Source organism: Nuphar pumila, chromosome 6, assembly GCF_984573655.1.
Source record: "Nuphar pumila chromosome 6, dmNupPumi1.hap1.1, whole genome shotgun sequence".
In the NCBI taxonomy this organism is placed as follows: Eukaryota; Viridiplantae; Streptophyta; class Magnoliopsida; order Nymphaeales; family Nymphaeaceae; genus Nuphar; species Nuphar pumila.
The window spans coordinates 93,061,728-93,079,268 of NC_143254.1; the positions used below are offsets into that span (position 1 = coordinate 93,061,728).

General features: G+C 35.8%; 1 protein-coding gene across 9 annotated transcripts in view; it reads right to left on the reverse strand.

Moving 5' to 3' along the window:
- The window catches only part of LOC149835180 (uncharacterized), a 65,774-nt gene that overhangs the window by 18,746 nt on the left and 29,487 nt on the right, over nucleotides 1–17,541 (reverse strand). For all 9 annotated transcript variants that reach the window (XR_016432823.1, XR_016432822.1, XR_016432821.1 and 6 more), the window contains exon 7: nucleotides 13,624–13,813. Coding sequence is in view for 5 of the 9 variants with exons in the window: in XM_090011751.1 (XP_089867877.1) it covers nucleotides 13,624–13,813 (190 nt within the window). In the remaining 4 variants the exon portion in view is untranslated. The remainder of the gene's footprint in view (nucleotides 1–13,623; nucleotides 13,814–17,541) is intronic.

The following is a 17,541-nucleotide window of genomic DNA, read 5'->3' on the forward strand; positions in this document are numbered from 1 at the left end:
CATATAGCTGTTGGAGCTGCCCCAACGGTCACAAATGTGACCGTTGGGTGCAGCCCCAACAGCCATATGGAGCTGCACCCTTTAGCCTCCATTTGTATTATAAATAGGCCCTTTGTGGCCTTGTATTTTCAACTCTTTAAGAGTATCTTTATGCAGTAACAAAGTTTATTTGACCCTTGTGTGGGTGGTTTGATTATTCAATCAAGTATTCTACATTATTGAAGTGTGTTATTGCATGTTTATTGGGTTGAATCCATTTCATTACATGGTATCAGAGCTTTGGTGCTCTAAAAGCAATTTTTTAAGAGGAAGATCGTGATAGCATCAAGAGGAGGATCATGAGCTTAGCGAATACAACGAATCATGGATTATTGCATTGGAAAGTGCACCATCTCTCAAGCAAATCTAGTATCTCTCTCTCTCTCTCTCTCTCTCTCTCTCTCTCTCTCTCTCTCTATATATATATATATATATATATATATATATATATATATATATATATATACAACAACAACAACTACGCCTTCATCGCAAAACAATTGGGGCCGAAGAAAATCATTATGGGTCTTCCACATGAATCCTTTTCCTCCAATCATTTCTATCAAATGCCATGTCCTCGATGAGGTTCAAAGCATTCATATCCTTTCCTATCATCTCCATCCAAGTCTTCCTAGGCCTACTCTGACCTCTTTTAACTAATATATTTTCCCATTTCTCCATCCTTCTAACTGGAGCATCATTAGGCCTTCGCCGAATATGTCCAAACCACCGTAAACGATTCTCTCTCATCTTATTTTCAATGGGTGCAACGCCTACCTTCTTACGTATCTCCTCATTCTAAATCTTATCTTTTATTGTATTTTCACACATCCATCTAAGCATACGCATCTCAGCTACACTCATTTTTTGAATATGATGTCTCTTGGCAGCCCAACATTCCGTACCATATAATAAAACGAGCCTAATAGTCGTCCTATAAAACTTTCCCTTCAACCGCAATGGCATTCTATGATCGCACAATACTCCAGTTGCACTTTTTCATTTCATCCACCCAACCTTTATCCTATGATTTACATCCCCATCAATTTCTCCGTACTTTTGAATGATAGATCTCAAATATTTGAAACAATCATTCACCGGTATTTCTTGCTCACCAAGCTTCACTACACTCCCATCACTACTTCGTTGCTTACTAAACCGACATTCCATATATTCTGTTTTACTCTTACTCAACTTAAAACCTCTTGCTTCCAATGTTTGTCTCCATAATTCTAACTTAGCATTAACCCCAGCTCTAGACTCATCAATCAAAACAATATCATCAGCAAACAACATACACCACGGCACATTTTCTTGAATTGATCTCGTAAGCTCATCCATCACTATAGTAAATAAGAAAGGGCTTAAAGCAGATCCTTGATGTAACCCAACCATTATAGGAAAATTGGTTGTCACCCCTCCATAAGTGTGGACATTGGTTACTACTTTTTACATATCTTTAATTATACTAATGTACTTGAGAGAAACACATTTCTTCATCATTATCCACCAGAGAACGTCCCTAGGTACTCTATCGTATGCCTTCTCCAAATCAATAAAAGCCCTATGCAAATCTTTGTTCCTCTCGCTATATCTCTCAATAAGTTGTCTAAGAAGATGTATAGCTTTCATAGTTGATCTTTCAGGCATAAAACCAAATTGATTCTCCGATATCATGACAATCTTCCTCAACCTAGACTCAATCACCCTCTCCCAAAGTTTCATAGTATGATTCATGAGTTTTATACCACGATAGTTTGTGCAATCTTGTATACACCCTTATTCTTATATAGAGGCACCAAAGTACTATTCCTCCACTCATTAGGCATCTTATTTGTCCGCCAAATCTGGTTAAAAAGATTTGTCAACCATTTTAAACCTTTCTCTCCCAAGCATTTCCAAGCCTCGATAGGTATACCTTCTGGGCCAACTGCCCTTCTTGATTTCATTTTTTTCAAAGCCTCTGCAATTTCTTTTTTTTGAATCTTACGCATGAAGTCATGATTCATCTCATGAAAAGGAATGGAGAATTCTCCAAGATCCTGAGCATGACTTCCATTAAATAGCTTATCAAAATAATCTTTTCATCTCTCCTTAATCTCCACATCTTTGACTAAAACCTTTTTTGTTTCATCTTTGATACATCTAACCATACCCAAATCCCTCGATTTCCTATCTCTCATCTTTTCAAGCCTATAAATATCCTTCTCGCCCTCTCTCTCTCTCTCTCTCTCTCTCTCTCTCTCTCTCTCTCTCTCTCTCTCTCTCTCTCTCTCTCTCTCTCTCTATATATATATATATATATATATATATATATATATATATTCTTCTCATTGTAAAGAAATGAAGAATGAAAGGGAAGTAATAGTCTTCATTCTCGTACGCCTAAATCATACAAACTATGTGATGTGGGCATCCATAGTAAAGCACAAAATATAAGAAAAGGGACTATGGGGTTTGGTGGACGACATAGTGACAAATATCGCGAGATTTATGAAAATCTCGCGATAATATCGCGAGAAATTGCCTGAAAGTTTAAAATGGCAATTTCTCGCAAGATTTATGAAAAAAACATAAATACCGTGATTTAAATGAGATATTTACGTTTTAAACAGCTATTTATCGCAGAAAAATCATGAATTTTTATTTTTAAATAATTTTTATTGATATTTTATTATAAAATTTATTTTTATATTTTTTAATTAGTTTTTTATTGTTGAGATTTTGCCGAAAAAATGCAAGATTTATGAATTTTTTTATTTCTAGCAAGTTTTTGAAAAACGAAAAATTACCAATAAAAACATTTGTCACTATGGTGGACGATACCAAAAAAGAGCCTAAATTCATTCTCACTAAAATTGAGAATGGAAAGGAAGTTGCTCTTTAAGGAGAGAAAATGTCTAAAGCCATTTCTGATTATAAAAAAAGATGGAAAGAATATAGGATGGGTCATTCCAAGATAATTGGATGGTTCATCAATAGTGTGGACATCCATCAGTGATTTATTTTGGCGAAATTTGATTTCGTTAGTGATGCGTGAAAATATCTTAAAGACATATATAGTCTTAATGACATTGCTCACGTACGTAATGTTCAAAACAAGGTAAGAATCATGACTCAAGGAGAGAGGAGCATTAGGGAATACTATAATGCACTCTCTCTTCTTTGGAATGAATTGGTTCTTCTTGAGCCAAAATGGCATTGCCCACAAGATGTAGAACTCTGTGAAAATCAAATTAAAACATAGTACTTCTACCAATTTATTAATAGGCTTAGGCCTGAATTTGAAGGAACCAAGTCGGCTCTCCTTCGTAAAGGAGGTGTATCATCCATAGTAGAAACTCTTAAGGAATTGGCTATGGAAGAAAATAGATTGAAGAAGCCTTCCGCTTCAAAAGATGAAGGGTGTGTGCTTGCTATGTCAAAGCCTGGCAATCATACTAGAAGCTATAAACCTCCTCATTTTGTAAAAAATGAAAATGAAAGAAACCCCAACAACTATGAAAGAAACGAAAAGATGGGTGACCATGAATACAAAAAGGGTGAAAAATCATATGATATCATTATTATGAATCGGGACACATCAAGTCATTTTGTCCCAAAAGAAAGAAGGATGATCATAGAGAAGACAAAAGAGTTGCTTCGGTTGAAAGGAGTGATGTAGACGTCTCCAAATGTATTGGCTCGCTATCTTTGGCTCAACTAATGGAGGCGCTACGACCAATACTTAAAACTCAAGCTTTTTCTTTCTCGGGAGCGGTCGTATCCACAAGTGATGACCCTGATAAGACTTCTTGGATCCTAGATTTTGGTGCTTCGTTTTATATGACTCCAAATGAATCCATATTAACCGAATGTAATTCTAACCCAAATGACTTATGTTTCAATCGTCGATGGAACGTCCTTGAAAATTAAAAGTTTTGAGATTTTTCAAAGACCACCAATCTTTCATATACCAAATATTAAAGTAGTAACAAAGTTAAATTTAAATCTTTTAGCGGTTTCTCAAATTAAGGACCATGATTGTAAAGTACTATTTTCATCCAAGGGTGATATACAAGATTGCACAAACTATCGTGGTATAAAACTCATGAGTCATACTATGAAACTTTGGGAGGGGGTGATTGAGTCTAGGTTGAGGAAGGTTGTCATGATATCGGAGAATCAATTTGGTTTTATGCCTGGAAGATCTACTATGGAAGCTATACATCTTCTTAGACAACTTATTGAGAGAAATAGAGAGAGGAACAAAGATTTGCATATGGTTTTTATTGATTTGGAGAAGGCTTACGATAGAGTACCTAGGGACGTTCTCTGGTGGACAATGATGAAGAAAGGTGTTTCTCTCAAGTACATTAGTATAATTAAAGATATGTATGAAGGAGTAGTAACCAATGTCCACACTTGTGGAGGGGTGACAACCAATTTTCCTATAACGGTTGGGTTACATCAAGGATCTGCTTTAAGCCCTTTCCTATTTGCTATAGTGATGGATGAGCTTACGAGATCAATTCAAGAAAATGTGTCGTGGTGTATGTTGTTTGCTGATGATATTGTTTTGATTGATGAGTCTAGAGCTGGGGTTAATGCTAAGTTAGAATTATGGAGACAGACATTGGAAGCAAGAGGTTTTAAGTTGAGTAAGAGTAAGACAGAATACATGGAATGTCGATTTAGTAAGCAACGAAATAGAGATGGGAGTATAGTGAAGCTTGGTGAGAAAGAAATATCGGTGGATGATTCTTTCAAATATTTGGGATCTATCATTCAAAAGTATGGAGAAATTGATGGGGATGTAAATCATAGGATAAAGGTTGGGTGGATGAAATGGAAGAGTGCAACTGGAGTGTTGTGCGATCGTAGAATGCCATTGCGGTTGAAGGGAAAGTTTTATAGGACGACTATTAGGCCCGCTTTACTATATGGTACAGAATGTTGGGCTGCCAAGAGACATCATATTCAAAAAATGAGTGTAGCTGAGATGCGTATGCTGAGATGGATGTGTGGAAATACAATAAAAGATAAGATTCGGAACGAGGAGATACGTAAGAAGGTAGGCGTTGCACCCATTGAAAATAAGATGAGAGAGAATCATTTACGGTGGTTTGGACATATTCGACGAAGGCCTAATGATGCTCCAGTTAGAAGGATGGAGAAATGGGAAAATATATTAGTTAAAAGAGGTCGGGGTAGGCCTAGGAAGACATGGATGGAGGTGATAGGAAAGGATATGAATGCTTTGAACCTCACCGAGGACATGGCATTGTATAGAAATGAATGGAGGAGAAGGATTCATGTGGAAGACCCAGAATGATTTTCTTTGTTGGTTCATATCGCCGACCCCAATTGTTTTGGGATGAAGGTGTAGTTGTTGTTGTTGTTGTTGTTGTTGATGATGATTGTTTAATACAGGATCTCCAATCCGAGAAACCGATTGGGTGAGGCCATAGAAGAGGAGATTTCTATATAATGGACAATCTTGAGTTATCAAAACAATTTTTTTGTAATTTTGTGGAAAAGAAAAATATAAAAAATTAGCACAAAAGACTAGGACATCCTATAGTGACCAAATTACACTTGTTTTCATTTCTTTCAAGTTATAAAGAAAGAGATTTTGTGTGTGAAGATTTTATTCTTGGCAAAATGAAGTTTTTGCCCTTAGACTAAGACATTTTATAACTAAAAATCCATTTGAGTTAGTACATTCGGATGTATAGGGACCGACTCCGGTTATATCTAAAGGAGGTGTATCCTATTATGTTGTGTTTGTAGTAGACTATAGTAGACATTCTTAGATATTTTTTCTAAAACAAAAATCATAAGTATTTTATGGTTTTAAAAAATTTCATTGTTATATGAAGAATCAATTTAAAACTAATATTTAAATCTTTAGAACCGATTCCGGGAGAGAATTTGTGTCAAAAAATTCAAAAATTATCTTGGCCTACATCGGATTATTCATCAAAAATCTTGTTCATACACTATTCAACAAAATAGATTAGCCGAGAGGAAGCATAGACACATTATTGAGACCACTAGAACACTTCTTGTGTCTAGAAATGTTTCAAAAGTTTTTTGAGCCGAAGTCGCCCTTACGGCAGTCTATTTGATAAATAGAATGCCTTAAAAAAACATTGAAAATATCTCTTCTATTGAAAAATTATTTAAAACATCTCACGATTATAAAAGGTTAAGGAACCTTGGATGTAAATGTTTGACAAACTTTCTCCAAAAGCAATCCCTTGTATTTTTTTAGGCTATATCGAAAACCAAAAGGGATATAGATGTTATGACATTGAAAGAAACAAATTGTATGTTTCGCGAAATGTCATTTTTCTTAAAAATGAAATGGGTTTTAGCAAGGAAAAAATCCAAGAAAGTTGCTACTATTCATTTTTTTTTATGTTGTCAATGGACATGAAAGGTGTGAAAACATTCATGACATGCATGAGCGTGAAAATGAAGACACTCATGATGCACATGGAAATGAGGATCTTAATAATATAGATCTATCTCATAATAACATACAAACCTATACTCGACGTACCGAAAATCATCCACAATGTGTTTTACAAAGGTATTCCCAAAATCAAGATGTAGATTCTTTTAGTCTTAGAAAATTCATAAGAATTTCAAAAACTCCTAGTAAATTTGTATCACATGATTCCTTTAAACCAAGGTATAGATCATGCTTAATGACCATACACTAAAAATTAGAACCAACTTCTTACCATGAAGCTAAAAATCATCAAGAATGGATTAAGGCAATGAATGATAAATTAGAAGCATTGGAAAAAGCAAAAACTTGAGAAATCCAAACATTACCCAAAGGAAAGAAGACCATAGGATCTAGATGGGTCTATAAGATAAAAACTAAATGGGATGAAACATTAGAAAGATAGAAAGCTATGTTATTAGCCAAGGGATACAGTCAAGAATATGGAGTAGACCACGATGAGACATTTGCTCATGTTGCTCAAATGACCACTGTGAGAACTCTCATTTCTATAGCATCAATTAAAAAATTGCCTATCTTTCAAATGGATGTAAAAAATACCTTTTTGAATGGTAATCTGAATAAGGAAGTCTACGTGGATCTGTTAAATTGTATCAAATCATGTATGTATATATATATATATATATATTTATATATAGAGAGAGAGGGATACATATGCATATATATATGCATATGTATCTACTACTATATATATATTCTTTATGTAGCCCCAGGGGCATTTCTATCATTTCCCATTTTACGCATATTCACGCTTGTGAATGTGCATGTAACTTTTCTTCTTTTTCCTTTTCTAAGTCAAAGGAAGGGGAGACATTGGACTCCCCTCCAACGTCTAGTAGGAGCCCCTCTTTTTGGTCTCCTCTTGTATTATAAATAGGGGTGTATCCCCACTATTGAAACTCATTCTTTTGGGAGCCTTTGTGCTCACCCTTGTTCAATAGATTCAATCTTTTGCATTTCAAGTGTTCTCTTTGTACCTTTGTGTACTTTTATTCAAGTGTTCTTGGTGTGTCTTTGTACATGTATCCCTTTGTGGAGCTTGGATCCCTTTGTAGAGCTTGTGCTTGTAGTGCACATCTTTGAAGATATTTTTACATGGTATCAGAGCAAAGTTGGGAGAAAAGAAGATCGTATATTTTGTTCTCTCTATTGGGTGCTTCGAAAAGCATGCCATCAAATTTTGGTGACCGGGGTAAAGACTAGTTTCTTCATTCAATATTTTGGAAGCATTCTACATCGAGTAGGACTTTATATCTCCTTGTGGTACACATCTCTTCTCTTTTTTCTTCTCTCTAATGGGCGAAAAGGACTCTCACTTCTCTCTTGGCTTCAAATTAAATGGATCTAATTATCATATATGGGCCAGGAATATGGAGGCCCATATCAAAGGTAAGGGTCTTTAGGGATATGTTCAAAGAACTATTCCCGAACCCGAACCTAAAATCACTATCTTTAAGAAGAAAAAGAAAAAGCTTTTGAGGAATACAATAAAAGGCATGAAGAGTGGGAGATGAAAAACTACGAAATCATTTCGTGGTTTTTCTCTTCGGTGGAAACAAAGATTAATGCCAATATATTGAAATTCAAAAAAGCATATCAAGTATGGGAGTATCTTGAACGAATGTATACGTCAAGAGACTTGTCCCATAAATATTACCTTCAAAAGAAAGCTTTGACTCTTCATCAAGGAGAGATGTCAGTTAGAGAATATTTTGTTGAATTATCGACTATTTGGGATGAACTTGCTCTCCTTGAACCTAAATGGAGTGAAGAGGCAATCGAATTGAGGCAAAAACAACTTGAAGATTATCACTTTTTTAATTTCTTAAATGGGCTTAGACCCGCGTTCGAACAGTCTAGATCCTCTCTTTTATCTTCTTTTTCTTCTCCACCTTTAGAAGATGTTCTTACCAAATTAAGTGGAGAAGAAAGTAGATTGAGAATGAATAAGGGGTATAAGGGCATGATTTAGTTTAAGTAATCCTTAAATTCTTTAGATAAAAATTCTTCCCCTGAATCAGTGCGAAAAATTGAAATGTCATCTTTGAATTGATTTTTAACTAACTGATGAAATATTTGAAAGTGTGAAAAGACTTCAGATTTGTGTTTAAGAAAATAGATCCAAGTGTGTCTTGTGAAATCATCTACAAAAATTACATAATAAATAAAGTCACCTTCGGAGCTAATAGGTGCGGGGCCCCATACATCTAAGTGTATTAATTCTAGTGGTCTACAAGAGACAAATGTTCTTTCTTAAAAAGGTAGTCTTTTCATTTTTTCCAGAATATACTTTTCACATTTAAAAGTTTAAAATTTATAAAAAAAAAAATCATCTTTGGAAATAACTAGAGCTTGAATACACTAGGATGTCCAAGTCTCCTGTGCCATAAGTCTAAGTCAACCTTTTGAACATTACAACACAATGCATTCTTAGGTATGTCCAAAAAATCCATGTAGTATAAGGCTATAAGCCTCCTTCTCTATGGTCTTCTCCAATCAGCTTCCCTGACTGGTGATCATGCACTCAACATTCATGAAAAGAGAAAGAAACATTACATTCATGGTCAATTAATTGTGAAACAGATAAAAGATTTAAATTTAATTTGAGAATATATCTAACTTATAGAATACAAAACCTTTTTTAAGTTTTCGAAATTCTCAATTCTTTTAATTTCAAGAGATGTTCCATAAGCAGTAAACACATTTGACCCGTTTGAGTTATGACATTTAGATAAGACAGTAATATTTGGGGTCATATGAAAAGAAGCACTTTAGTCAAGAAGTCAAAGAGATTTACCTAGATCTGAGGTGCTAATGGAAGAGATTGTGGCTCCAGTAGAGGACAATGCTCCCTTGAGCAATAGTTGAAGTGCCCCCACTAGTGCTAGAGACATGCTTCAAATGGAAAATTCATTGGATTCTTGCGAAGGTCCGACAGAGGCAACCTTCTTTTCATATGGTTTCTTCAGTTTTGGACAGTAAGTTTTTACATGTCCTGGCTCACGACAGTAGTAACAAATCATTTTTCTCTTCTCAAAATCATTTCCGTCAATCATTCTTTCATAGTTTGGAGGTTTGTAGGTGCGAACATGATTCCCCGGTCTAGATACGGCTAGAACTGAGTCATCATCACTTTTGGCAACTCTACTCTTAAGCCAATTTTCCTCCATGCTCAATTCTTCTATAGTATCATCTATCAAGAGAACCTTTCCTCGATGAAGATGAATGGATTTAGTAGTTTCAAAATCTGATTTTAGACCATTGACAAATTGAAAAAAGTGTTTCGCATTCATTTGATTTTGACGAAGTTCGATGTCTTGTGGGCAATGTCACTTTGGTTCGAGAAGAGCCAACTCTTCCCACAATTCGGACAAACTATTATAATATTCTTTAATGCTTTTGTCCCCTTTAACCATATTTTGAACTTGATGTTGCAAATTGCACGCATATGCAATGTCTTTAAGAGTATACATTCTCTTAAGATAGTCCCACGCACTATGTCACATGGGTGCGGGTGCGGGTGCGACACGGGTGCAACGCAATTTTAAAAATTTTAGACACGGGGACTCGGCTATATATATTTTAAAAAAAAAGTGCACAGTTTGTGACTGTGCACAGCACACAGTCACTGTGACTGTGCACAACACAGTCTCTTTATATATATTTTAAAGAATATATAAAAAAATCATTTTTTTAGTTTTTTCACCCTAAAATGGATGAATATAGACTCGGTCAAAGTTGACCGAGTCCAAAACATGGATGAACTCAGCCCCGGTGCGTTGACCGAGTTCGACCCTTCATTGACCGTGTCTGCCCCGTGTCCTTAGTCGCACCCGTGTCGGGCTGTGTCAACGCGGGTGCGTCAACCCCCTAGCCGAGTCTGTGTGACATAGCCCACGCATTATTTGCATGTTCAAACTTTGCAAAACTTGAACATATTTTGATGTTCACGCTACTTATGAGCCAAGACATAATCGTGGCGTGTCCCATCCTCCATTCTTTCCATTTTTTCTCGTAAGTGGTAATAGCTTTAGTCTTTTCTACCTCCGTGAGAGGTATTTCTTTCTCACCTTCGATCTTTGTGAGGATTAGTTTAAGTTCCAAGTCGGTTTCATCTACTAATCCCCACAACCCCTTTTCCCATATTAGGTGCTTCATGATTGAAGTTCATGTGACGTAGTTTGAATCATTAAGCTTGATAGGTTTAATGGTGACGTTATCATTGTCATCCATTTTACAAGGCTTAAAAAAGAAGAAAATAACAAGAGTTGAGAAGAGAGATATACTCTACCATGAATGGTAGATGCAAGCACACCTCCAAGCTTTGCTTGAACACACTTTTATATATACTTGAGGAAGAACGTCTCTTCTCCAAAAACTAGAGTGGCACACTTCTCAATGCACTGAGATAAATAGCTTGATCATAATCGTAGCTCTGATACCATGCAAAAAGATGAAGCCCACAAACGAAGCTTCAAATGAGGCTCATAAAAGATCTCTCTCAATGAACACAATGGTTCATTCAAGACACTCACAATAACCGAAATACTCAAAAGAGTATACACAATAAGAGAGGGGAAAATTATATATCATTTAAGTGGGAAAACCCACACTCAAGAGAGTTAATATTACAAGAAAAAATGGACCCATATTTATAGAGCATACAGGATAGAGCTGGAGGGAGTTGTTGGGCTCCCAACGGTTCTAATTGGAGCCGTTGGGAGCCCAACGACTCCAATAGTACATGTTGCTTTTTTACTATGGTCAAAAAGTAACATGTCCTAAATTGTCCAAATTAAAAACCTAGCTAAATTCTAACTAGTTCCTAACTAAACTAAAAAAGATAACTAAACTACAAATACATTACATATGAATATTACATTTTTTAACAAGAATTTCTTAATCATGGATTGTTTTTATCATCCTCTTCCTCATTAGAAGTCATTGCATATTTTGATTCTGACTGAGGAAGGGATGTAAATGATAGACGCTCAACTATTGGTTTATGTGTGTTTATAGGTGATTCTCTAATTTCATGGTGATGCAAGAAGCAACAGAAGGTGTCGCTTTCCTCTATTGAAGTTGAGTATCGTGTCATGGCAACAACCACATCTCAGTTAGTATGGTTGTGGCAACTACTAGAAGACCTGGGAATTCACATCGCAGAACTCTCTAGATTATGTTGTGACAATAAGAGCGTGGTCTACATTGCAAGCAATCGTACATTTCATGAGGGCAAAACATATTGAAATGGATTGCTACTATGTTCATGAAGAATTTCTGAAGAAGACCATCAAATTGCCTTACGTTCCCTCAGAGTACCACTACCAACTAGCGGACTTCTTCCCTAAAGCGCTTCTGTCACCTCGATTTCGTTTTCTACTTAACAAACTCTCGGTTGTTCCACCATGAGTTTGAGGGGGGTGTTAAGATATATATATATATATATATATATATATATATATATATATATATATATAAACCAAAATACCCATCAGGGTATTTTGGTCTTTTTACTATAATAGACATCAGCCCGTTAGGGGCTGATATTTTAATTTTCTTTTTGTATTTTATTTTTAGTTTTATCTTTTTTTATTTTCTTTTTTCAAGATATGATGGGACAGCGCCGTATAGCTGTTGGCGCCATATAGATGTTGGAGCTGCCCCAACTGTCACAAATGTGACAGTTAGGTGCAGCCCCAACAGCCATATATTGATGCACCCTTTAGCCTCCATTTGTATTATTAATAGGCCCTTTTTGGCCTTGTATTTTCAACTCTTTCAAGAGTGTATCTATGCGATAACAAAGTTTATTTGACCCTTGTGTGGGTGGTTTGATTATTCAATCAAGTATTCTACTTGATTGAAATGTGTTATTGCATGTTTTATTGGGTTGAATCCATTTCATTACACAAACTACTTGTATTTCCCAGTGCATAGATCAGACAACAAAAACTAGCAGGGGTGGATCCTGCGTGTAGCTGAGTCAGGCTTAAAATCAGACCTCAGTAAGACCTGCCCCCACCATTAGTCTGCCCTGACTCTTACCAGGCTTAAGTTAGGCCCAGAAACAAATCCTATTAACAAGCATTTGAGGTCAGGCTTACAACAAGCCCACAGGAAACACCCCAGACCCCATTCCAGCTTAGTCAGCCATCAGGAAAGATGGGCCCAGAATAGCCAGGTTTAGGGCTGTGCTTGCAGCCTTGACCCAATCTGGTCTAAGTTGGACACGTAGCCTATATCCACCCCAAGGCATAGCAAAAAAGGGAAACAAAAACACTGATATGACAATTGTGATACTATGCCAAGTGAGATAATGTACTTGCAATATCACCCATCTTCATGATGTGGACATTTTTTTAGTCCTTTGCCAAATTCATACACATGAAAAACAGTCTTTGTGATCTGATGAGAATAAAAAATGGTACTCATTTGAACTCCAATCCCATAGCAGAGCACTTTGAGATAAATACAAGAAGAACCATAATCTGAACTGCGCTTGATGGAAAAGAAAAACCCACACCAGAAACAAATTCAAGATCCCTTTGTGACTTGCAAATCAACATATGTTATTATTTCTATTAGAGTTGCAAACAGCCACATGATTCAAGTTAATAGGTTACATTTTAAGTCTCTCCAAAACCATGTCAATCATGTTATGGTTAATCTCATGTAGACAAGCTTACTCTCTAGTTTAGATTCCTCACACCTTCAAGAGACACTGCTGCCAAAAAAAAACAGTTATCATCTCTTTTACTTTGTGAGTGTGTGAATATCAAATATTGCAACTTAGTTCACAACGTAACAGAAAAACAAATTAAAAAAGGAAGCATTATGGTATTTTCAAAATATCAGTAAATTAAAAACAGGAAGATTTATGCAAATTAGGCCGTCAACAGGTCATGAATTTCTAGAAGTCTAAACTACCTGCATTAGTGATGAATAGTTCTAAATATGGTTTCCTTTTCCCAAAAATGGAAATATTCATTTGACCAAACTCAAAATTATACTGCAACTGCCAATCAACACAAAATATCCAATGGTAGCAGACATTAAAATCACACCTGTTACACTTGTACTCTGAAAGTTGAGCTGCATATGCTTCAATGTCTGATACCCCAGACATCCTGTCTCTGTTTGTTGTCCATATCCTTGCAACACCATCAGAGCAAGCCGTTACAATATCACCATTACTCAGGAATTTAACATCCCAGACACAGCCAGGGTGTTCAATGGTTTGTATACAAGCTCCACCTACAATGTTCAAGATTATACCCACAAAACAGCTTTAGCTAAATCTATTAAAACTTAAAAACCTGACAAGGATTACAAGAGTGATGAGGATGGGTTTGCAAAAAATAGACCACAAAAAATGGCTTTTTAAAAATTCACTGTGTATATGTGTGTACATCTGCATTGGCATGCACATGTTTGTGCAATTGTGCATGTGTGAGCATGGGCCTCTCTCTCTCTCTCTCTCTCTCTCTCTCTCTCTCTCTCTCTCTATATATATATATATATGGAGAGAGAGTAGACGGTAGTTGCCTACACCGTTTCATGCCTACCGCGAGTGAAAAGCGGTTTCTGGGTTGTTTTTCGCAAATCTGACCGTGCAGATGCATTCGACATGGCCAATTTGCTAGGAAACGATACTTGGATCGTGTTATTTTAAAATGTGATTTTTTAAGCCTTGGATATTTATGATATTTATAAAAAATTTACACTTTCAATTTTCAGACCTCATAAAAACCTACCCGGCTTTGGAATCGGACGATGCAAGAGTCGATTCCTACAAAATCAAGTACGTAGAACCAGAGTTACTGAAAGCTTTATAGATAGGTTGGAAGTGTGCTTCCCCGAAACTCGCTTCAAAACTTGAAACTCCTCGGCTTACAAAACTTGATAGGAATCTCGATTCACCCAGGCTTCTCCTATGCTTCTCACATGTTTCTTCCTTGCTTCCCTACATGATTCTTATATGCTTCTTTTATGCTTCTCACTCACTTCTCATGTACTTTCGTTAAAATGGCAACCATTATTTTAAAATACTGAGAAGAATTTAATTCTTACACTACGAAATCACAAAATTTAAGAATAATCAATTTTATTTTAGTTTTTATTTCTTTCTCCTTTGATTTGTATTTTGTTTCCCATTTGATCCCATATCACTTCCTCTTTTATTCCTATTTCACTTTTAAATCCATTTCTCGCTTCCCGTTTCTTATAAATTTTAAAATATCTCACTTATATCTTTACGTTTTGTTTCTCGCTTCCCCTTCATAGTCTGGTAACCTTGGGCAGAACGCATTTGTATGGTCAGATTTGAGAAAAACACTGAAAAGAATCCTTCAAAAGCCCCGTAGGCTGCGGTAGGCACGGATAGATGTATATATGTGTATATATATATAGAGAGAGAGAGAGAGTCGAGCAGGGTCTGAACCCCGATCTGGCTCTGGAGTGGTGTTCGCAGGTTCAGATCCATGTTTGACCAGACTTGACATATGCTAGCCATACACAGGTCTGTATATGGATAACATGAACTAGACCTTGTTAGAAAGTGTCTTTGAATACATTAGGTTCAATAAAGAACCCATACACATGCACATGAAGTGCAAATAAACCCATTAAAGAGAACAACACAAGCACATAATGTGCTAACACATAAACCCACACAAGGGGCAAAAATATGACATAAAGTCATAAGTTGAATATTATTGAAAAAGAATGAAGAAGGGGGTATAAACCCCATACAATGGAGCATAAGCTCCTCTAAGGAGTATTGAATACAAAGGGGGGAGACCCCTATTTATAACACAAGAGAGGGGCCACCAAGGGGGCTCCCAAAAGAGTCGTTGGGAGCCCCCAACGGTCACATTTGTGACCGTTGGGGGCTCCCCAACGACTCTTTGGGGAGCCTCCCTAGGTGGCGCAAACCACAAAAAAAGAAAAAATTAAAAAGAAAATTAAAATAAAATTACAAACATATTCCAAATGGAATATACGTAAAAACTGTGAAATGTCTAAACTACCCCTATGCCTATAAATAGATAAATATATATTTTATATATATAATTAGGATAATACATATGCATATATACCATATATGAATATGTATTATTCTTTATATATATAAAATATATATAATATTACAATTGTCGAATGATACATTTTAACACCCCCCTCAAGCTTTGCGTGGGGGAACGAAAAGATTGAAGAAAGCAAGAGGAAGAATCTCAAGGCTTCAAGAGCCTTCAGTACGAATGCCATTGTAAATGTCTCCCTCCAATGTCTTTAATGATGAGCACCTTCCATGATCTATCCAAGGTACTTCTTTTCCTCTTATCTTCAAGATCCTGAGGAACAACAACAAAGAACAAGTAAAAAATATCTTTGCACTTTTACTCAAAAAGGAACATTCCTAACAAGGTGCAAAATGTATGCATAATAGGATAATTACTTTAGCATGAAAAGAAAATTTAGAAAACCAAAGTTTTCAAAATCATATATCATGTTTAAAGAGTGAGTGGAAACATATTGCAAGAATGCATAATGCATTCATAAGGTCCAATATTGGACAAACACAACCCCATAATGTGGGAATAACAAAATAGTCCACTAAGGAACACCACAATAATCCTATGAAGAGGCATAAGCAACATATACTTTATTGAATGAGATCCTAAAAAGCCATAAAGAGCATATGCATATATTATCATGAAATGAATTAATACGTAAATGAATCATTAATGAACATGCTTCAAACATGTAATGAAGTGTCAAACAAGAGAAACGAAGTCTCCAAGCATACTTTAGACAAAAATAAACACAAGAGTTCACAAGGTTTTAAATCCACTTACGAGGCAAAATGAATAGTGTTATTTGAGTAGAGAATCTTACCCATTTAGGAAAATCTCACTCAATTGACAAAAAAGGACACATTTTGCATTAAAAAGTGGCCAAAATACCATAAGCACTTTAATATATAGATTAAATGCCAAAAAATCAACTTGATTTTAAAATATGCATATCAAAAATATGATTCACTTGAATATCTTAAAACACAAGTCATGAATGAAATTTTGCAAATTTCAACAATAGTTTATCCATTACAAACAACTACCTCATTAGTCCTCCAAAACCCATAAATCAAGTGTATAAGCTACTAGATCAAGAATATAAATATAATGCCATTAAAGGCCAAAGACACACACAAAGGTGTGCAAAAGAACCTCTTGTCTACATATAATAATACTTGAAATGAGTGCATCTACGACAAGAACAAGAGAATACACGCCAACATGGACCAAAAGCATATCTTGTCTACGTAAAAATACACTCAAAACCAAGTATGTTCAGCTACTAGAACAAGAGTAACAAGCCAACCATAGGCTAAAACACAATAAATCTCTTGTCTACATAAGATGGCACTTGAAATGAGTGAAATAAGCCAACCATGGGCATACATCTCAGCGACTAGAGCAAGGACACAAACGCCAACATGGACTAAAATCACACACCATGATGTGAATCAATGTGCCTTGTCTACATAAAATAACACTCAAGACAAGTGTGTTCAGCTACTAGACCAAGAGAGCAAAAGCCAACAAAGGGCTACCAACACACGAAGGTGTAATAAAATTCTTGTCTACATATGATGACACTTAGATAAGGGGCATAAAAGGAGAAGACTTTTGAGGTAATCAAACTTGTAATGACAAACATATATATAAATCAAACCTTGAATCAATAGAACAATATTCTTCAAAAAGAATACCCATAAAAATAACATTTTGGGATAAACTATGTAAAAGTGTCTTCAACAAGATACAACAACCGATAGAACAATATTCTTGAAAATAAATGTGTGAACATACGCACACCAAGAACATATGGAACACTTGTGCACAAAAGCACAAAATCACAAATGTGCAAATGCACTCATAATTTTCATAAACAATGGAAGGTTGGGCAATAATCCCTAA